The sequence below is a fragment of the Cupressus sempervirens genome, chromosome 10 (genome assembly GCF_028749045.1).
Source record: "Cupressus sempervirens isolate cs-2001-9-10 chromosome 10, ASM2874904v1, whole genome shotgun sequence".
NCBI classification, from domain to species: domain Eukaryota; kingdom Viridiplantae; phylum Streptophyta; class Pinopsida; order Cupressales; family Cupressaceae; genus Cupressus; species Cupressus sempervirens.
In genome coordinates this window covers 380,401,219-380,425,067 of record NC_143127.1, presented here as the reverse complement: position 1 = coordinate 380,425,067, position 23,849 = coordinate 380,401,219, and the positions used below count along the sequence as shown (strand labels likewise).

At 35.5% G+C, this 23,849-nt stretch overlaps 1 protein-coding gene across 1 annotated transcript in view; it reads left to right on the top strand.

Annotated features, from left to right (window-relative positions):
• Nucleotides 1-23,849, top strand: part of ABCB27 (transporter associated with antigen processing protein 2) — a 142,459-nt gene that overhangs the window by 38,526 nt on the left and 80,084 nt on the right. The window contains exons 6-7 of the mRNA XM_089807477.1: nt 5,340-5,439; nt 5,536-5,707. Coding sequence (XP_089663603.1) covers nt 5,340-5,439; nt 5,536-5,707 — 272 coding nt within the window. The remainder of the gene's footprint in view (nt 1-5,339; nt 5,440-5,535; nt 5,708-23,849) is intronic.

The following is a 23,849-nucleotide window of genomic DNA, read 5'->3' as shown; positions in this document are numbered from 1 at the left end:
ACAGATGTATCCTGTTTCAAGTCGCCAGGTCCTCAACCCATTTGCTCATTGATGGTGATGCCTTGTCTAATTCTTTTCTGACAATCTTCCACCCCTTTCAACATGTTTCCTGTAAGGAATTTCTCCGTAATTAAATTTCTATTCTTATAATAATTATTTAATCATAAATAATCACAACGGTTAACCATCTTCTCAACTCTATGAATTCTTGATTAACGATCAACTAGTGTGTTATCTTCACTTGAAATCATAACAACTATTTTACCATTTCGCTAGATTATAACAGATTAAACTGCCAATTGACTTCATGTGAACCTCAACGGCTATATTTTGAATTAGGTCAAAAATTGGGATGTAACATACCATTCCACTTGTGGTTCATTGTCCTCGATGAACTTGAAATTGTAACGAACATTATAAAGGAGTATTTTTTTTAAAAATTGGAATGTAACGTACCATTCCCCTTTGTGTTTCATCGTCCTCGATGATCTTTGTAAATTAGATACTAAAAGAATATTCCAAATACAAGATATATAAATATACATACATACATATGTGTATATATATAGCATCGTGATATCATCAAAATCATAATCCAAATCTCAAGATCCATTTTTACTTCAAAGTTTCTAGAAAGATACTTGCATGGTAACATAAAATTAAACATGTACTCACCTAGGTTCACTTTACTGTTCTTTTGTCTTAGCATCATTTGAGTTGATTCTATTTCATGTTCCTGCCATACTCATGTAGGCACTCACCATATCATTAGTTCGATTCCATATTGATATCTTCATTTAAGAGAAATTTCAAGGTTCAATAACTGAGAGTAAGATAAGTATTTGAAATTGGAATTTCTTCAACTAGGAAGTTCTAGATCTTAATTTGATCATAATTTAAATCACTTATGCATACCTTTTGGCATTTGGCTCTTATTAATGGGTAGATCATCCTTGCAGATCACCTGAATTAGGTTAGTGAATCCATGTTTTTCCATTTATGTGACTTCGGTCTTCATGTCCGTCTTATAACATTTCTTTAGATCAATCATATCATGATAGAATACAACAGCTTCATATGTAAAATTAACATCATGTATATTATACATGTATAGCAATGTGTTAAAGGGTAGAACATGATATACTATGCAAGATCATCATACATCTAATCAAGATCAGTGCATCATCATTCATCTGTAAATATTTGGAAATTCATCTTTTCCATTAGTATGACTTAGACTTCCATTACTATCTTGTCAAAGTTTACATCTGTAACAAGCATTAATAGTTTTGATTATGCAAGTGTGTTTACTCCATACTGGAGCACATAATAATCTTGGCAACATTAGAAAGGATCATGGTTCATAGTTTTGTTTTCCTTCAGTTCAATTTCAAATAGGTAACAATTTATTTCTGCCATTAATTGCATAAAGAATTATTTAGCCATCATCATGGATTTTGATAACATTTTATCAAGATTAAAGGAGCTGGTTTGGATTGCGCAAGCCTCGGCATGTGGACCCAGTTTAATCTTCTCATTCTCTACTAAGAATTGCCCTCCCTCCTGGGATAAGGCACATGTGTCATTTTGGTTTTGCCATCTGAGTATTCAGGTGGTTTGAGTGTCCCAATAGTTATTTCCCAAATAACTGAAGCATCTGGACAAACAAAAAAAAGATCTCATGTTCGGCACATTTGTCTATATCTACCTTGGCCAAGGATTTCAAAGTCGGGTTCGTAAACCCAATCTCCACCACTTGACTTGCCAATCATTTTATCTTCTTAATTATGTTTCATCTTTATAATATTATAGTTTATACATTTGTCCATTTTATATCAATTCAGCCTTCCTGACTATTTTGCATGATTTTCTAGTGTGATCTTCCAATTTTGATTGCAATATTCTATTATGCAAAATAAATCTTTTCCAACATTTACATTTTCAGTTTCTCAAAAACAGCGTTGGATCCAAGGTTTCAGCGTTGAACCCAACGCTCTGATACCATATGTAACATCCTGTTTTCTCGGGTCTTAATTAATAAATATCATACTCAAAGAAATACAATTATTACTTCATCTTCAGAGGAAGTCAGTTAAATCAATTAAACAAAATTTCTTAACTAAGATTTGAAAAACACCATCAATGAAAATTATTGTAGAAGTTAAAAACTACATACTATGAAATTTGAGATCGAAATCATAACTAGGGATGCTTCTGCAACCACCTGGGTTAGTCCACAAATACCTCTATAACAATATAACGAAATGACTTCCCTCCAAAAATTGTTAAATTAAAATCAATTGACAATTATCATTAAATACCACTATATAAAATTAGGGCATCACTTACCACTGTATTCATTAGGGCATCGATTACAATTGGAATCTTTTAGGGCTTCTGATACCGTTGTATCACTTAGGGCTTCTGATAACATTGATTCAAATAGGGCTCGCGATACCACCGTATCTTTTAGGGTTCCAGTTATCACTCAATCAATTAGGGCTTCAAATTCCTTTCCTCCCGATTACTTAACTGTGACAGTAACTCAAGATCAGGAAATATACTTATATTCGATATTCATATAAATGAAAAACAATCCATGAATCTATCTCTTGCATCTAGGTGTAACGACGAGTTAACTCAATTAATCTTACCTTCTTGCATATTGATCATAAAAGTGACAATACCTGTTTTTTGACAACCAATTGAATTCATGGCTTATCTTTCTACGATGCACGTATGACAACTTATGGAGAGGTGAAACATTGTCAAGGGCTTAACCACCCAACCTTGGACCAAATCTTATTCCCACACGATCTCTAACGAGAAAGGCCCTCCCTACTTGAAATAGATAGGGGTCATCTTGCCATCCATTGGGCATCCTGGTATTTTAACATACAATTTGGCAGCAGGAGATCATAATTCATGCATGAGCTATTTAATTAATTCATATTAAAAAATGATAAACGTTGTTATGTCATAACTGATACTGATTCATGTTATTGATGATTCCTTTTTGCCACCTCATCACCCATCTCCATGGCTACATAGTTGGGTGAGTCCTAGGTGTTTGGAATTCTCAGAACAACCGGTTCTGTCAAATATACAAGAAAATTACATGCATCCAACATTTCACAATCTGTGATGTTCTTAAAGGATTCCATATTATGTTTCTAATTTCCAGTGGCATAATAATTTATGGATCCATACCATGGTTACTTGCCAGGAACAAGGTTAAATTTACAAGTGGTCAATCTGTAAATGTCGAACTAAATATCATCATGATAAATGTTAAGGATTGCTGCTATGAATTTCAATGTTATTGTACTTTTTAATTCAAGTTTTATTGCATTTGGAAAACTCCCTGCAAGAGATACTATTTAACTCTTTTTATGATGATTCTGGAAAACTATGAAAGTTTTGAAGAAAATCATTATCAATTACATTGATTATACGGCAGAGCTTATAATGTGATCCTTAACAAGAAGGAACTTTTTTGAGTCTTGCTGATTGCTATAGAAAATCAAATATAACTTGCAATCTATTGTTATGGAGTTCATGAAAGCCATCAGCAAGTATAATGATTCCAGTTTTATTATTAATCTCTCTTGACCTAGCCAACTAAGGATGGATACTCTATCGGAAAAGAAAAGAGTTGGAACATATTTGATTTATCCTTTGACCTATCATTATATATAGATTGAATACAGATATTATACTCAGTGAAAAACGAACCAGGAATTACAATGCTTCTATGGTTTCCAATCTTGGAATGAGAAATCTGACTGCAGTCGGCTTATCCTTGAAAGAGAAAGAAAAATAGAATCAAGATCTGTGACTTGTGAAAAGAATGTGGTTCTTCTTGCCCTGGCCGGAACTCCTCTTCACCCGTTAACTTGAGACGTATTTGGAGATTTCTATCACAGGCGAATTAAGGGAAAATCAAGGCAATAATGGTTTATGAAAATCAGAATGATTGTTCAGTTGAAAAAAAGGTTATACTCGGCTTGAAAAAAGTAGACGCAATGCAGGAAGAAAAAGAGTTGTCTCAAATATGATACATGATACTCTTTTTTTAATGGTCAGCTGTGACCCTTTGGCTACCGTCGGTTTCAAGATAATAAATTACTCGAATTCCAAGATGACCATTTGAATACATCATAAATTCAAATTTAAAGATAAGAAAAATAAAAAGGTTGGAAGAGAAGTTGGAAAGATTGAAAAACAATTCGAATTTCCAAATATTGAATCGATTAGAAGAAGGAATATTAAAATGGAAAGAATAGAATTGGAAGGTAATAATTCCATTATTATTAAAATTCGAACGTTATTATTCAAATGTTATTATATTTTGAATATTATTATTATAATCTTATATTTATAAATGTACATGTAAACATCACTTTATTAAATTATTAAAATATAATGATGCCAAATCATTTTTATATTTATATGCATGTATATAAATATTTATTAAAATAATATGATGAAAGATAAATTAAAATCCTTTGAGATACATTTCATATTTTAACCCAATTATTTTCTCAATTTATTTATTTAAATAGCTCATGCGGGTTCGACAGATGTATCCTATTTCAAGTTGCCAAGTCCTCAACCCATTTGCTCAGTGATGGTGATGCCCTACTTAATTCTTTTCTGACAATGCTTCCACCCCTTTCGACGTGTTTCCTGTAAGGAATTTCTCCGTGATTAAATTTATATTATCATAGTAAATTATTTAATCATAAATAATCACAACGGTTAACCATCTTCTCAATTCTATGAATTCGTGATTAACGATCAACTAGCATGTTATCTTCACTTGAAATCATAACAACTAACTATCTTACCATTTCGCCAGATTATAATAGATTAAACTGTCAACTGACTTCATGTGAACTTCAACGGCTATATTTCAAATTAGGTCAAAAATTGGGATGTAACAACCACACAATTTTTTAATTCTGGATCTCTTGCATTTATCATTATTCAGATTGAATATGACTAGAATTCATACTGACATTGTGTTTATGCAATTTTAGTTCCTTGTTTATGTTTCTATGATTAGTGAATATTGTCCACATTTGATTTTACAAAAGGAAATATTAGTAAGAGAAAAAAACTCATGAAGATACTTAAATTTATCTTATATTGTGTCTATCCAATATCTTATTAAGTGTGCTGTTATTCAAGATGTTATTTGCTGTCACAATCATCCAAGATTGGTGATGAACATGGTTGCCATTTCACAATTTACAATATTCTAGTCCTTAATTTTGTGTTTCAATCATATCATTGTAGTTCATGATGTTCCCGATATAATATGGTTATTTATGCAGTTCTGTTGCTACTTCATTGCGTGCATGGTGGTTTTCATCAACTAGTGAGCGCGTTGTTGCTCGCTTAAGACAGACATTATTTCAGCATCTTATTCAACAAGTAAGCTACTTATTTGACACATATTTGCTAGATGCTACAGGGTCTTTAAGCGTGCTGTATTGTGGAGTATGATCTTTTGGTTGTAATAAATGGCAGGAGATAGCATTCTTTGATGTTACTCGAACGGGAGAACTTCTTAGCCGTCTTTCAGAAGATACACAAATTATAAAAAATGCAGCGACAACAAATCTTTCAGAAGCCCTGCGCAATCTCACAACTGCACTAATTGGCCTTGGCTTCATGTTCCAGACATCTTGGAAGTTAACATGTATATGCTTCTTCAATCTCTAAACTTCATAGAGTTGTTAAAAGAATATTGTTAGTTTAGAATCTAGATGTTAGCAAACCCTTTTATAAACTCAAGATCCAGTACTAGTTTCCTCTTTGCTTTATGCTTTGTCAGATGGTGGTAATTTTTCACAACATGGAATGTTGGACATATTTATTTAGGGAATCATTAGTTAGTAGACATGCAGAAACAAATCTATTATATGCTGGAAAAGAGGTTTGTATGTGATTGACATCAGAGTTTATTACAATTATATAAGACCTAATATAGTTTGTCAAAGCATTACCAAAAACATCATCACTAGCAAATAAAATAGCAAAAGAACAGAAATTCAGACAATATAGTGAGAGGTTGTGCTGTCCCATAGGCTTTTGGCCTCGTGGGCACTAATATTCTTCTATTCTTTATTTTAATTAAGCTTCTCCCTTTTTCTATTGTAATGTAACACTAAGTATACGACATAAAGATTGAGTGAAGGAATACCAGGTTATCCTGTTTGCCTGTAGATTTTTGACTCTTGATATGATGTGGCTCATGTCAATAGTAAATAGCTTGTGATTTGAGTGATTGTGCTTGACTTGTACCCAGAAAAGGAGGAAATTTTTCTTGGTACAATAAAGGAAGCCTTAAACATCTCTACAAGGTTTGTAGGAATAGAAGGTAAGCAATGCAAGGATAATAAAATAAACAGAGATAATAGGCATAAAGATGGTTGGAGAGCCACTGGTAAGATTTGTAGGGTCACGCGTGACAACTAAATTGGCAGATGAAATTTGAGAGGGAAGAAGTCAGAAAACTATTATAAATATCAAAAGAAATGAGCAAGTGTAGGTGGTGGATAAGGTGAGGAACATAATTATATCAAGAAAGGGGGAGCTGAAGAAGGCTTTGATAAGGTAATGTGCGTGTTCAAACTTTTGAGTCTATGAATATAGTCCTTGTGTGTCTACTGTGGTGTTAATGTAAGTCAGCTACTTGGACATGCCATGATTTAAAATAAGATAATTATCAATCAGTTTCGGTCCTAGGTGAACCTGGTTTATGCCACCACTCAGTGAGTTTGGTTGTAGTTAGTTGTTGCCATTATATATAAAATAAAGGAATTCAGGTGCCATGGTTGTGGCTGAGTGGATTAATATGGTACTGGTGTGACAGGTTGTAGCCACCACTGAATTGGAGAGCAGAGCTCTGTGTTAGGTTTTAGCCTCTAACATCTTGATTTTAGCCAGATAATGGTCATCTTGATTGTAGTTGGATGATGACCATCTTAATTGTAGCTAGACAATTTATAATAACCCTATCTGGTTATAGCTCAAACAAAACATCAATTTCGTTTATTAATCAACAATCTAGCATTTTGTCAAACACTTGGCAATTATACCCTGGTATCACTGAAACAGTGATTTTAGTTTTAGTTTAGAATGTAATTGGGAACTTTTAAGAATCTTCAAGTCTTCTAATGGGTTAAATTCATATAACCAGATGTAATGCCAATTCCCTACTTATTTAATGTTAAACTTCACATTCATATTGACATTAGAAAGATGATAAACAGTTGAATGAACAAGTCCTCTTCAATTATTGTCTTAACATAGATTGCAATTACTAAACACCATACAACTATGCAACTATGTGTGAACCTGGAAACGATTGTAACAATTAGCCTCAAACTTCTCCACCAATTTGCACTTGCAGGTCTGAAATGTATTGCTACAGCAGTCCCAAAATGATGCAAAACATTAAATGTGCTGCCTTCAACAGCAGTGAGGTAAACACCCATAATTCTGAAGAATCTAATAGCTAGTAGTAGAGGAACTATGAAATCACTGGGTACAGAATTTGCAGACCACTGATAATGCCGACCAGTATATTGGGTGCCAAAATCTTATGCTAGCAGCATCTACAAACTGGTTCAAATGCCCAGAAATAATGTGGAGAAATACCAACAGCAGTATCATAAACTCTCTCCTTTCTCCTCCCTAAATGTCAATGCCAAGGCAAGGGTATGCTGTAATAGTAATTCCTTGCTGCCAACCTCTGTGACCATAGACTTCGAAATATGCAGATACGAACAGGCTCCACACTAATATATAAACACCCAGTCATGCAAACAAGGCCAACGCTCAAAGACCAAAGATTCAAGTATTTAAAACTCAGAATGGAGATTCCTTAATTGCAAATTAAATTGCTATTAACTTGCAACACCAGTAATGTTCTAGCAACAACAAATACAGAAGGGAGGCCAATCAAATTCTAAACTCAGCTTAGTTTACTATACCTCAGTAGTAGATTGGAGAACAACTCAATCTCCATAAACCTCAGTTCAAACCCTTTTACTTCGGCAAGGGCACAAAAATCAGAACCTCAGAAAAGCGACAAAGGCAACAAAAGCAAATAAATATTCAAGCGTGCTTTTTCTGATGAAATGAGCTCATATTTTTAATGCTTTGTTGATAAAAGTTTTCAAAAAAACTCACTTCTGAAACTATGAAAGTTTTCCAAAATAACTCAGCTCTTGAAACTTTCCAACACAACTTCACTTTAAATATTTAATACTTGGCTTAGGCATATAATAAATGGCCCCCTTTCAATGACGACTCAACCTTCAATTTAAGTGAAATTATAAAGTTAAATTATAACTTTATAATAAGCCATTTAATAATTTAATAGTAATTTGGCCACTAAATATTATAATAACTCCCAAACTAGTCGTCATTTAAATATGCGATCTGAACTAGGAGTTATAATTATTATTTCTCCATGTGGCCAAATGCACTTTCCAAAAATAGAAAGGGTCCATCTCAATCAACACCCAACTTACCGCAAATAATAAGTACACAAATCTAAGCCCAAATGAAGTCCAATCTGAGCCAAACGAAGACCAACCTGTAGCTTATTGAATTGTGGAGAAGACAAGACCCTCCCCAACTAAGTCACTGCCTCAGAAGACCCTCTATCCACAATAATTAGCTTATGAGGATCAAAATAATAGGCTAATCCTTAAAACTCCAATGCTGACAAAATTGGGGACATTACACAATTGCACCTTTATTGTATTGGGGGAGGAATCAAGTGTATCCAAATTTCTGTAATCATATAAGATTGAACCCATTCGAGTGGCTTCTCTCCCACTTTGTGCGTGTGGGTCTTGGTTTAGTCTGAATGTCAAACTCTTTGTGTGTAATGTGTGACTTAGTGAGTGTTGTGTGTTGGTGTGACTGAGAAGAGCATGACACTTACTTGTCTTGAATGATCATATGTTTCTACAACTCAAAGTATTTGTGAAATTTTGGTAATGGTTGTGTCTCTCACCAATATCATTGAGAAATTGATTGCTTGCTATGAGGATGACTAGGCAAAGCAAGGCCAAATCTTGGATTTGGCTGTGACCAAAGACATTTGCATCCTAGAGATTATCTGGTGATATGTGAACTTGTTTGTTAAGAATTAAAAGTTCTAATTGTGGTAATGTTATTTATCTAGAACCTTAGGTATACACATCTGGGTGTTTAACATATATGATTTCATGAATGATTCTCAATTATATGTTGTCCTAGAATGACTACGGAAAAAAATACCAAAGGTGGATAGACTCTGTAGGATTTATTAGAGGTTTGTAACAAGAGGTAATGTAATGGCCCCTCTCTAGGTGACAGAGTTGAGCAGAGGGTTGGCCTGTCACTTGAGTTCCTGTAGGTCAACAATATGGTTAGGGGACTCATTTTAAGGGTCATGGATCTTTGCAGGGGCTTTGTGAGCCATATTAGACCTTCAAACAACAGTTCCTACATTTCACGCTGGTCTCCTAGTTTTTAGGGAGAACTTTGCATTAACTATATGACCACTCGGGGGACCAGAAAAGAGAACAAGATGAACAGTTACAGGTGTTTGGAGAGAGGTTCCTATTTTTAGAGTGAGTCCCTACTTTTTATGAGGAACTGTCAGTCTGGATGACAGTTTCCTAGTTTTTAGGGAACACTGACAGTTGAATAGATAACCACTCAAGGGACCACGAAGGAGAGCAGGATCCTCATGAGCAGTTTTATGTTTTTGGAGAGAGGTTCCTATTTATTAGGGCAAGTCTCTAATTTTTAGGAGGAATTGTCAATTGATTTATAAGGCTTAAGCAACATCAGTGATTACAGTGCTTCAGTCTGAATTCAATTCTGAGTCTAGATTTGGATTTTATGAATATTTTAATAATCCCTAATTCGGTTGGAATAAATAAATTATAATAATGTTACTTTATAGTATTATAATAAAGTAACAAGTTGGTGCCCCTCTTGTGCCATGATGCCTAGGAGACATGAGCTAAGTTATTTTTTAAAAGCAACTTATTTTAACTAATAAGGGAGTCTTAAGTGATTGAGGAAGACATAAGGAAAAGGAAAACTTTAATTAAAAATATGCAAGGCAATCCTAAAAACGAATTAGGGTGTGAGGCCAATAGAGCAACATTTTGGAGGACATTTTTGGGCATCTTAGAATCATTTTTTCAATCAGCTTTTAGAGATTGAGCTCTACAAGGTGATTCTTCACAATGAAGCAGCAGTAACAGGTCCCTTACCCTCCATCCATCTGCATGTGCATCTCCTCATTCAAGCTGTCAATCTCCGGCTCTTCCCCTCCATTTATAGGTTTATTTACATTCACTTTTTAGGGCAACCAGAACTCAGAAAATATAAAATTTGTTATAAAAAGTGACTTGAAAGTCGCCCGTCCGTGTAAATTTGATCAAATTCGCACCAAATTCAATCTGGGCAGCCAAAATTCGTCTGGGTTCAAATTCTGGACTCTGGGTTCGAACCAGCCCAACGAAAATTGAACTCTGATTGAACCTGGGTTGAACCAGACCAATATTTCAAACTGGTTCGAACCCAGGCAGGGTTCTTGGGCCAAAACAGCGAACCTGGGTAACTAAGCTTTAAAAGTTTAACTTATGGGCTTTGTGAGCTGAAATTGATTAAAGTGGACGTTAGAGATTTTTCATCTACCAAGTATAACGATCTTGGAGAAAATTAGTTAGACTATTCTGAGATATTCCTGTGGTTTGGATAAATTGGATTGTGTCATGTGTATGCAGTAGAGTAAATCCAATCTTCAGAGTAATAAGTTGTGAAATCAACCAAAATGTAGTTAGATTCTAAATAATCTTGTGTCTGCTGGGGCAGTTTCTCTGCAGAGAGTTTCACTTAAACTCCTCTAAGAATTCTAAGAAGTTTTAGTAGTGTGAGAAGTGCAGGCCTGAAACTGACCAAATCTTACCATATGTCATCTTTGTTGCGCTGGAAGAATTCACAAACTCGAAACTCCCAGGGCTAGTTTATCTGAGTTATCTTGAGTTTTCCCTGGACTTGTTTGTAGGGGGTAATCCCCTACACTTGAATTCCAATAAATTCGAAACAGAAAGGGTTTCACATCTGAGACGATGCCTTGCAGAGAATTCAATTCTTGAAAGCTTCTGAGTAATTCCAGAGTTTATGGAGTGAAAACAAGTCTAAATCAAGTTGATCTTCCTTCCAGGTCCAGTAAACTATGACAAAAAGATAACTACAAATATGTTAATTAGGTCCTGTGAAGCTTCATCAAGATCAATAGTTGAAAATTCTGGTGACCACTTGCAGAATCTGTTACTATTCATTGGGAAGTTCTGCCTGTATACTTATGTGAATAACATACCACCATGTTTTCATAAAAATTGTGGTGCTTTCTCCTGTAAAATTTGTTGGAAAGTGTTAAAATTGCCAAAAATGTAATAATCACCAGACTTTTTTTGATGTTAGGCAAGTTTATGAACCATTGAAGTATGTTTTATGTAATGTCCCCATTTTTGTGCCTTAGTGCCAGTGTTACTAGTAGGGTCAGTCTATTATCCGGTTCCCATAGGCAATTATATCAGAGATTTGTGAGCCAGTTTGGCCAGTCTTGGGCAGACTCCTAGATTTTAGGAGGAATCCCTATTTTTCACGGATGGACAAGGAGTTGGCAGGGACACACCAGGAGATCTCCGGGATCAGTTTGGAGACTTCTAACACAGTTCCTATTTTTTAGGAGAATTCCTAAATTTTAGGAAGGAACTACCAGTTAGTGGACAGGGGGCATAAGAATAAATTCAGATCAGGGTCTGAATGAGCGACCTACAAATGATTTGCTAAGTTGGAGTTAATTAAAATAAAAATAAAAATAACTATAATAAGTGATTATTATAATCACTACATAACATAATAATAAATTGTAATAAATTGATGGTGGCACAAGTCTCTAGGCATTAAAATTAACTCATAGCTTAAAAGTGGGCCACTCTATCATGATGAGCTATGGCCTTGAGGAAGTTTGGACCTCTAGGCCAGGGATTCAAATTAAAATAAAGTATTTTAGTTTTATAGAAAAATAAAATATCAAAACTGTTACGCCATTCAAACTTAGCTTGGACGGAAAATAAGATGAATAAAAGAGGTGGTTTGTTGAAAAAATGATCATTCAAGCATTATTACATTCTGAGTTTTGGAGAGAGAGCTCTGAAGGGGGTTTTCAGCCACTGAATTTTTCGTAGAACAAAAAACTTTCAGAAGAATAAGCCTGCAGGTGGGAGAGACCATCTGAGGGCTTGGAAATTACAGGGATAAGCATTTGTTTGTCATTTTCCATCAGGGGATTGACAAAAACACACTAGATCTGATTTAGAGGAAAGAAGTTTGGCTCATTACAGTTGCATATCAGAGCAAGAGTTGGTGATTTTATCAGACTTTGGCCTCCTGAAGGCAGCCACACAGCTTCAGATTACCATCCAGCACCATCCGCAAAGTTGCTTTGGCAAGGATAATTAATTTGGTGTATAAGTTCAGTTTTTTTAGCAGAAACCAGCATCTTTACCAGCAGAAGGGAATTGAATTGCAATCATTTTCATCACAACAGAGTACCAGGTCTGCTGCACCAACCCTAGAAGCCCTCAAATCAATTACAGATCAAACCCAGGTTAGCAAATTGAAAATCAAACCTCAGGTTTAGGCATTTGGACAGAAAAAACTGTTTTTGGACTTATACAGCCCTCAGTGAATTACTTCATCGAGATAATAGTTGAAAATTCTGGCGACCCCTTGCAGAATTTGTGACTGTTCATTGGGAAGTTCTGCCTGTTAATACTCATGTGAATAACACACCGTCGTGTTTTCATAAAAATTGTGGTGCTTTCTCCTGTAAAATTTGTTGGAAAGTGTTGAAACTGCCAAAAATGTAATAATCACCAGACTTTTTTTTGATGTTAGGCAAGTTTATGAACCATTGAAGTATGTTTGTATAATGTCCCCACTTTTGTGCCTTAGTGCCAGTGTTACTAGTAGGGTTGGTCTATTATCTGGTTCCCATAGGCAATTAGATTACACAGGACACTCATTAAAGAAAAATTGCACTTTTCATGGCACATCATGGGACAAATATACAAGGATGAATGAAAAGATGCAATGAAATAGCAAGGTATTAAAAAATTCAACTTGCTTGGTGATCAAAGAGCCAAATGTGGAGGATTGATTAGTTTGAAGAAAGATTCTTCTCCAAATTCGAATCCACAAACAACTATATTGACTTCTTCAATTTTTGCAAGTGATGGACATTAATGAGCAATCAATGAGGCCTTTTGCAAGGATGGACCAAAAATGTGCTCGATAACTCCCAAGATGCAAGATGTTTTTTTGAAAATACCAAGTATTTGGATGTATTTTGCTGAAAATGTTGTCTCAATATACCATAACATCAATCGTTTTTGGCATTGGAATGAAAAAAATGTAATCACCAAATCAATGGCATGAATTCAAAGGTCAAAATGACTCCTCTAATGCAAAATGTGATCTCAAAACTATCAAATCTGGGCTTTTTTTGCTAAAACGGGGACTCAAAATGCCATGAAATGAATCGTTTTTGGCATTGGAATGCAACGCCTAAGATGTGTGAAGGCACAAGGATGAAAAAACACCCCCTAATGCATGGATAGGTCAAATCTGAATAATCTTAGCAAAAACGTGTTCTCCAAAGCCAAGAACATGGGCATTTTGTGCTCTTTTGTAAATTTGTGGTCTTGAGAAGCAATTACATGTGATGGAAAGTCCAAACGCATTCTAAGAAGACCTTTACATGTTTTAAAATGCAAGGGATTTGGTCTTCTGTGCAAATCAGACTCTTGGAGTGCTTTTGCATGTTTTAAAATGCATGCCTTTTTTTAGTTAAGAGGCAAATCACACTCTTTAGGACTCATTACATGTTTTAAAATTTGTCAATACAATGTAAGTAGTGCAAAATTGCACTCTCCAAGGCCCTTTGCATGTTTTAAAAACAATGCATTTTCATGTCTTGATGCCTTTTGATGTAAATCACACTCTTGGAGGCTAAATGCATGTTTTAAAAACAATGCATTTACATGTTTAAAGAATTTCAAAATGCCTCTCTAGTGCAAAATCACATTCTGTAGAGTAAACATGTAAATGGGTTGAAAATTGAAATAGATGTATTTGCACAGCTTAAGTGATCAATTGAGCATATGTCTAATTGATTTTTGAGGAAATATCATTTAATTGGGTCAAAAATAATATTTACACTAAATAGATTAATATAATATGTGCAAATATCATTCAAAAAGTAATATGAACTTAGATGTTTTGAATTAAAACATAAAGTAACTAAAAAATTAAATCAAACTATATTGCTAATAAAGTCACTTAAGTGAAATTTTAAAAACAACTCAACATTAAAATATAACATAAAGTGCTCTATAGTTACTTAAGTGATAAATTTCAGTGACAAAGTAACTTAAAAACATAACATAAAGTGAATTCATATTATATTTTTCAAAAAGTGAATGTCAACATTAAAATATAACATGATATTTTAAATTATGCAATTACATTTGGAGATCCACCTGTTGGGCACTAAAATGCTTGTATCTTTTGATTGCCAAATTTGATGAAGCCCTAAGATATACTGAATCTAAGGGAAAACCGAAAGCAATGATTTGAGCAAAACCAAAAGACCAAAAGAAAACAAACAAACACTAAAGAACGAGAAAAAGGACGATGAAGGCTTCAAAAATAAAGCATAGGCTCAACAAACAGAGAAACTAAAAGGACTTGACAAAAGCCTTAAGTAAAAGGAATCGTTAAAAATTATATCAATTGGGGTCAATTGGTTGATCAATGTGGGCCAATTAAATAATGAACTAACTCAAAGAAAAACGAAACTAAGTTGAAAAAGTTTCGTACTGTTACCTACAACAATGCAGGACAACAAAATGTTTTTAAATTAGAAAGAAGGATTGTGATTTTCTTTTCACTCATTTTTTGGCTTCAAGCTGTCACAAACCCTTTTTCATTGGTTGTTGATGATTAAGGAATGATTTTGAGCTCAAATTTTCATTTGGAGGTGTGAATAATTGGGTGGCTGCATGTTGAGTTCTTATTAAAAAAATTATATCCATTTTTTTAGACTTCTTTATTGTATTGTTTTGTTGTTTGCATGACATTGTCAGTATCTGCTATTCACGACTTGTTTTCCAACTGTTTTGAGAGTTATCTAGCACCCAACCAACATTATTTGATCAATATTAATGCCTTTATTCACAAGTAAAGAAAAACAACCATGAATGAATGTGATATAATATAATAATACACCCTTAAAAGTGGATTGCAAATAACTATCTGTTATTCACAATTTGTTTTCCAACTGTATTGAGAGTTATCTAGCACCCAACCAACATTATTTGATCAATACTAAATGCCTTTATTCACAAGTAAAGAAAAACAACCATGAAAAAATGTGATATATATAGTAATACACCCTTAAAAGTGAACTGCAAATCAATGTGAACCAAAATTTAAATGTAAAGTTTGTTTAAAATGGATAAATTGGGGCAGAATGAAGTTGTTTTTGTTTATTTTTTCTTAAATGACTGTCACTGACGTATATACCTCATGACAACAATTTCCAAATATTTTAATGATTGTCGGTGGGTAACAATCATTAAAATCCATAATTCCTTGGAGTTTCTTGGTTGGAGGAGGGGGGTTGGGGTTGTTTTGGGGATGATGAGGAATGATGGGGGGAAGATTAGTGGTGGAAAACCACATTACTAATAGACAAATTGAGGTGAATTGAGATCTTCAAGGCAAAAATCTGCTTTATAACATCAACCCACGAAAGAAAAACTAGTTTTTGCAAAGTAAATGTTTGTAACCAGTATATATATGGTTTGTGCCATATATAGCAAGCAACCCAGGGGCATCCCCAACGAAGTTGGCAAAGGTGGTGGTTTGTGGGGGGATGTTGTGATGCCCTCTTTTTCTAGATAGTATTTAGTAATAAATAATAAAATTAAATATTAACATACACAAATAAATAAATAATAATAAGATATAATCAAGTTTTGTAAAGTGCCTCAAGAAACATACATAACAGATAAGATATTAAAGATTAGTATTGGATCAATTCATTGAGATGTTAAGTCAGTGTCTTCCAATAAAAAAATGGTGATCATTATAGACAAATGACATATTAAATGGGGCACAATAACTACGAAATATGTGGTGAAGACGTTAAATAAAACCTTTTGGTGCAGGGCACCTAAGCATACCGATGAAGATGTGGAAGGCCCATAGGTTGTCATGAGTATATCTATACATGTAATAAGGTCCTATGGACCTTTTGGGAATGTATTGGGTTGCTGGTAAGGCCATTGACCTTCATAGGCACTTATAAACCTTCTTGGTCAAACTTGGTCAAAGAGTCTCTAGGAGTCTAGGAAGGGTTAGAATAGGGATAATAAGATGTTATAGACCAATGTTTGGTCAGTTTGAGGTGTCCATGCAGTGTGTATAGTCAAGATGCACAAAAGTGCAAGTAGTTGTCTAAATGTTACATGACAACATTGACAACTTTTGCACAAAGTTCACAACTTGGTCCTTGCAGTCAATTATGGTTCAAATGGTAGTTGGTGTTGGTTGTAGTAGTTGAAATAAGATCATATAAGCATTTGGTGGTCAATTGAAGTTGTTGAAGTTTTTGGTGATTGAATGCAATAAAAACATATTGATTTCTTGTCAAATCCATTGGTTTTGCATTGTGTACAGACTGTTGCATATTCATTGTCAATTGAAATGTTCATGGATGCATAGGCGAGTGAATGAGCTCTTATTTGCAATTGGTTTTGTGTGATTTGGTTCAGTTGTTAGAGAGATCCATTAAAAAGGTTGAATCTAAACAAGTAAAGCTTGTTGACAATAATTTTGTTTTGTGCTATGCCTAGGTTTGATTTTTATAGATGAAGGAAATCCACAATATTCATGTTGTTTAAAGCATAATTAAAAAAATTGGTCCATGTTTTAATGTTTCATAATTTTCTTAGTAATTGCGAAATTTTTCCCCATAGTTTTTGCTGAGTTTACTTTTTTAACTACGGCCACAATTGTGTCATTTGTCTGGTAGGCCTATTGCTTACAAACAAACCAAGTAACGCAATGGTTGAGAATTAAGCTGTTGAAGTTCATTGTAATTTAAAAATGTTTTGTCATAATAATGTTCCGGCCTTTAAACTAGGAACCCATAATAGAAGTCTGTTGGTAAACAGATTTGTTCTTTTAAATTATAACTCTTGAATGCCCAACTTGGAACAATATCTGGTTACAAATAGTTGAAAAGCCACTTGTGGATAAATTGGCTTCTCTCTGAATTGGTAGGTACAACTCCCTAGAATAGGTTTGCAATGAATTATGTTTCCTCCTAAACTACTTCAGGGGTATGTTCTTGACCTGAGAACAGAAGAGGTATAACCAAGCTAGACCTGAATGGAATCTAACTCAGGCGAATAAAGATTTTTGAATATCAAAACAAGTTTATGCATTCACACATCTTATGAATTCATAAAGCTTAACTGAATAATAGCTAATACTGAACTAAGTTAATTTGAATCTGAACTGTGATTAATAAACTGAAAATGCCAAAGGGATTTCTCTTTGAATGAACAATAACAACACCTATCACATACATTCGTTGCTTCAAAATAGGGGAAGTGAAACTCTATTCTTTCCTCGTTTCGACTCAAACAAAAAGGAAAACATAAGACTAAATCTAACAGCAACTAGAATAGAAAATAATTGACATAAAATATCATTCGATTGTCTCTGCAAAAAAATGTAGTTCACACCAAGAATTTGCCAACCTTTCATTAATCTTTCAATCTCATACATATACAATTTCGAGATGACTGTTACAATGGAAGTTCAATCGGTTCATCTTCTCAAGATTGACAAATGGCAACGCGCCAATTTGCCACGTTTCAATAATTACAAAAGAAAAGGCAGAATGTGAATCACTTCGACTTCTTCCCCTTTTCTACTTTTGCTTTGTAGGCCTTGGCGGCAACTATGATTGGGATAAGCTCTTCATGCCAAGGCATGTGGATATTGGTATATCTTAAGAGCCATTTAGAATGCTCTCTAGCCAACTCCTTCACAGTATTTAATTGATTTGGCAGTTCCTCTTTGGCCACGTGTATGCATCCGTTAAGTGCCTATAGTTCAGCAACCCTGTCTCGACTATGGAAATTTATATCAGACAAACTATCAAGAAATCTGGAAAAGTTCTCCTTCATGACATTGATTCCAATAAGTGCTTTTCCTTGGCCAATAGTGTGTGAGTCTGTATGTAATCCATTCATAAGTTCAAATCCTTTGTCTTGTGTCTTCTTCACCTTATCCTCTGTTTCTCTAAGCCCTTTCTCTGCAGACTGGATCATCTCAGTTTTAAATTGCATGTTTTGAAGCCACTCGAACAGAGGCTCATCTCCCTTTGGCAAGATTTTTGCTTCCACCGCTTCCTTGGCCTTCATTTGGATAATCATCTTCAAGAGGGAGATGCAATCATCACACTCCACCCTTTCTCTAGCCAGAGTATTGCTATTTGATATAATGTTATCTTTTTCTATCTCCAACCTTAAGATAACATTACCAATCTGCTCCACTATTGCGGCTCCTTCTGATTTGAGCTTCTCAATCCATTCTTTACCAATCTGGCCATAATGCCTATCTTCTTGGAGTTGAGAGATGAGGGCCTGAAATTCAGCAGCAGTAGGATTTTTAGTCACTGATATTCCAGAGATGGCTACTAACAGAGTGACTAGATGTATAATGAACTTATTTAATTCTTCTATTTCAGCCTTCATTTTAGTCTTAGACAACTTTAGACTTTCTAGCTGCCCTTTGATCACCTCGTTGGTTGACTTCCATAAGCCAACTTTGGTGTCATGCCTTACTTCTCTAAGATCCACAGAGTGCAAAGTAAAATCTTCGGCTGTCATGTCCTCAATTCACCTTCCTTTGTTGGGCTTGGCGATCTCCATTGTTAGGTGACCTATTTTTGGATCTTGCCCAAGTATGGACAAGGTTTTCTGCTTCTTAACTCTTGTCAATGTAGACCCAGAGCGGATAGTGAGAGATATAGTATCTTTAGTAGAAATGCTCTCATCTTTCCTTTTCCTTTTTCTCTCCAGAGTATCCTCCAACCAGGAATCAGTACCTATCACCTTGGAGGCTATCTCGAGTGATTCTATATTGAACATCTTCCTCTTAGCTGGGGTGACTGTTGCAACAACTGAAGAGAAAGGATTCTTTGGATCTTGGGAGATGAGCTTAGAGGAACTCTGACCTTTATCCACTTCTGGAGTCTTCTTTACTACTTCATCCGACTCAGTAGACTCACTACTGTTGCTCTTTCCATCTCCTAAGTCTACTATCTGTATTTCAAGACCCATTTGGCTGCAGAAGTGTAGCACTTGTAGGCGGAATGAGACTATGACGAGGAGAGGGAATTGGGTAAGTATGGGTAGACGGAATTGGAGAAACATGAGGTGATGGAACTGGTGTGACATGGGGGGATGGAATTGAGGCGGCCGTGCTATCCTTTGGTTCCTCCATCTTCTTTTCCTTAGCACCAGTCTGGGTTCCAATGACTGGTAGGGAACCATCATGACAAGTCTTGGCTATGGGGACATTCTTGTTGGGAGGTTGATCCCCTCCACCTGAAGGTTGAGCTGGCCCTTGAGTGGAAGCTATGATCACACCTGGTGTAGCACTTTGAGATGAAGTATGCATTGCAGTTGCTAGAGAAGCTTGAGTGGTTGCACCTTTACTTCGGCTTCTTTTGGTTGTCCATTCAACCCATTTTCTTGTTCTCTAGATGATCCTGACCATCATGATATCAAAATTCTCCTCAACATCTACATACGGCTCGAAACTAATAGGAATCCCCTTTAACTTAGTCAAATATGTATTGCTATACATATTTTGGCCATTGTCCACCAAACCTTCTACATCAAGATTGATGCCATATGTTTTAATTTGCTCTACTGTGAGCCTAGTGAATGCACGATCTCTGCTCTCGAGCTCATCTGTACAGTTCGCCCAATAGTCTTCGACAGTGGTAACATGTTTGATCACACTACCAATCTGCAACACCTATCTTGCATATCCATTTAGATCAAACATAGGTCTCACGACCTCATATTCCTTTAACTTGTACTTAGTCTCAAATGCTTTGAGCATATTCTTAGCATTAGAACGAGACTCACAATTGTAAGCCCCAACCTTCATAGGGAATTTATACCCTTTCTTCTTCAAGCTTGCGCTCAACACGTTCACTTGGATTGCCTACCTCATGATCTCTATCAACACAATCAGATCACTTGGATACCTAGGCAGCTTCAAAGGGAATCCGTCGAAAGTTGCAAGACACAAATATGAAAAGGATGAGAACTGGATAAAATAGCTACCAAACTGACTGATGGCCACCATTGCCTCCAGGCTCAACCTCCTCTTTGGGCATCCTTGAAGTTCCCTACAAATTCTCATCGTAAATGCGTCATTAACCTTGACATATTCTGCATAACTATTTTGTAACTGTAAACATGGGTAGAACTCATAGCTCTTCACATCATCAGGAAAGTTCTCTATTCTGGGAAGAATAGCCAGAATTGTAGAGAAGCTAACATATAAATCAGGAAAGAATACATGTAAAATGTGTTGTAAAACTTTGCAGCGCTAAGGGCTCTGGACAGATGCTCACTTACCTCATGGGCCCAATCAACATATTGTGTATCTGAACAGATAATTTGTACAAGAAAGAAATACTGTTCAACAAAATTAAGTGCTTCTACCTCATCTTTCAATCTATGTAAGATAACTAGAATGTCTATGATATTGGGCTTGAGAGCAGTGCCGAATAGAGTCTTAGGAACCTTACTCTTAGCGCCCCGCGACTTTTGGAACCGGTTGCTCATAATTTCTTTTCTCCACACCATTTTCTTCAAGGAGAACTCAGACATGGCTCCTCCTACTGTCAACTTAGAAAACTCTTCTCGCTCTGGAACCTAGAGGCAATTTACTACAATTTGCCTATCAATAGAGATTAGAACTATATGATCAGGCAGCAGAATTTGTCTAGTATCCGGGTTGTAGTGATTTATACATTCAACAATCAACTCAGGAGCTTGAACCGCCACCGGAAATCCAGCTGCCTCTACTAGCCCACTTCCTCGGAGCTTCTTGGTTATAGGGAGAATTGGCTCCAATCTTAGCCTCCTTTGAAAATCTTGCATGTCAAAGAAATGGAGCGAGGTGCCTGTGAAACTCTGCAATGTGGATTTGATCCCATTAAGTCCGTCAAACCCAACAAATTTGGTTGCCATTTTATTTGAGGTAGAAGTGAATTGAAACCTTGAAATTGAAAGAAGCGCAGAGAATAGATTTTGCAAGTATAAGAGCTTTGAAAATATTGTACAATTCAACAGCATAATAGTTCAAGAAAAAGCGGTAATTTGAAAAACTGTTATGTTTCTCTCTATATAGAAATCCTAATTCACCCATTAATCTTCAAGATCCACGCCACACGAGTGAATTAAAGGATAAATCCGTTGGATTAGTAAATGCGAGAGTTTCTAATAGACTTTTCCATGTCTTTTCACTGGTTCCGTTGGCCCAATGGTAACTTTCCTTTATTACATACTTACCTTCCCATTTTTCACCTAGTTCCGGAGAATTAAGAACAGAGTCCTTTGTAAAGAAATATCCGCTCGGCCAAATTCTGCTCACTACACTTCTCCAACCGTCATTAGCTTGTTTCCATTGTCATCTTAAGGTGTCTTACGTGCAATTTGTGTACCCCATTTGCTTACAAAGTCGATTTCTTCATGAATGTGGAAAATCACCTTCACTAGTCGAAAACCCGCCGAGGAGAAGGCAATGTTCAGTTTTTCGCTAAAGCTTTGTTTACTTTCTAACTCTTGGGTTAGCCTTTTCTCTGAGTTCAGAAAACCACAAAAGGACTATAGGAATCAAAAGAGGGCCCACTTCTTCATTTTTCCCCTTCACAAATGCCTTTAGCGGAAAATTGACTTCATGGGTCGAAAGCCCATCGTGGAGAAGTCATTTTAGAATTTTTTGTTTAAAATGATTTTGAGCACCATGATGAATCCCGAATGTTGTCCAAGGCAGAATATTGTGAGGAAAGTAAGGCTTATCCATAGAACAATTCATTCTCTCCTTGTTTTAATCCGTAAACCACATTTATTAACCTCTGCGGAAAATCACCTTCACGGGTTGAAAACTTGCAGAGGAGAAGGCAATGTTTGATTCTCCGCAAGCTTCATTTTTCTTTATGTGTAAGTCATGATAAGCCGCGAACAAGTCCATCCTCGAAAATAACTTTTTGAAAATCATTATGAAACACAAGAATCTCCATCGAATTAGGTTCTAGACTACCCACAAACTCACGACATCAAGGAAAGCCCACCTGGTTGTGTAATGCGGAAGAAAGGAAAGGTGGGAAATCTGATGGAGAAACTTTTCACCTGAGCAGGAAAGACTAGACTAAGACATACCTAGACCAAACTAAAACACAAAATCTTTTCCACTTTGCAAAATAGGTATAGGATGAAAAGTGGGGCAACAAAATCCAAGAGGCACTACTCGGATTCCAACTTAAGATGTTACTGTAGGCACTCAAACATGGATCTCCATCTCGAGAACCTTATGGCATTGCAATTTAAAATACAACCCCATTGACATTAAGTAATTGCAAAGTTTTTGCAGAGTTTCCTTTTTTTAACTACGGCCACAATTGTGTCATTTGTCTAGTAGGCCTATTGCTTACAAACAAACCAAGTAATGCAAGGGCTGAGAATTAAGCTGTTGAAGTTGATTGTAATTTTAAAATGTTTTGTCATAATAATGTTCTGGCCTTTAACTAGGAACCCACAATAGAAGTCCAAGAGGTACTGCTCGGATTCCAACTTAAGATGTCACTTTGGGCACTCAAACATGGATCTCCATCTTGAGAACCTTATGGCATTGCAATTTAAAACACAACCCCATTGACATTAAGCAGGGTCTTGTTAGAAATATGGACTTGTTTGAAAAAATAATATCTTGAGCACACTAACTATATATCTGAGCAGATTGAATTTACTGATACTAAATTTGTTTTTCACCATTTTGACATCCTTTTTGCATCAAAGCTATAATTTAAAGATAGAACTGAGCTGGTCTTGGAAGTATTTATGGAATTAATTGGACTTTCCGGATCAAAATTGAACTGTGTGTCTGAATCAGTGCTGAAGTGCTAATTCAATCTATTATTTTTGACACCTGCGCATTGATATACATCTAGCCACAGACTATGGAATCTAGATTTTGCTGAGAAGAAGTAACCTTCTGATCCATATTGTAAATGTAAGTTTTGGATTAGTTAAGTATTATCTTTTTTGTTTTGATTTGGGGTGGATAATTTGAGTTTTTCTAATTCAAGTTACAAGTGAGTGTCATTCGAAGTTATAAGTTGTGATATTATTTTCTTAAAGGAATTTGTATCATATCTTGATGAAATCTATGGTCTTAGTTGCAGTGCTTGAGCATTTATTTAATATATTAATATGCGATATACCGCCAATAAATGATTGTGTAGACTGTATGCTTCTTGACATCATGTGTCATAATAGACATCCCTAGGTTGAAGGGAAAAACTGATCATAGGGAGGGGATGTTGATGTCCAAACAGGAACCCAGCTGGCTATAGTTGGACCCATTGTTAC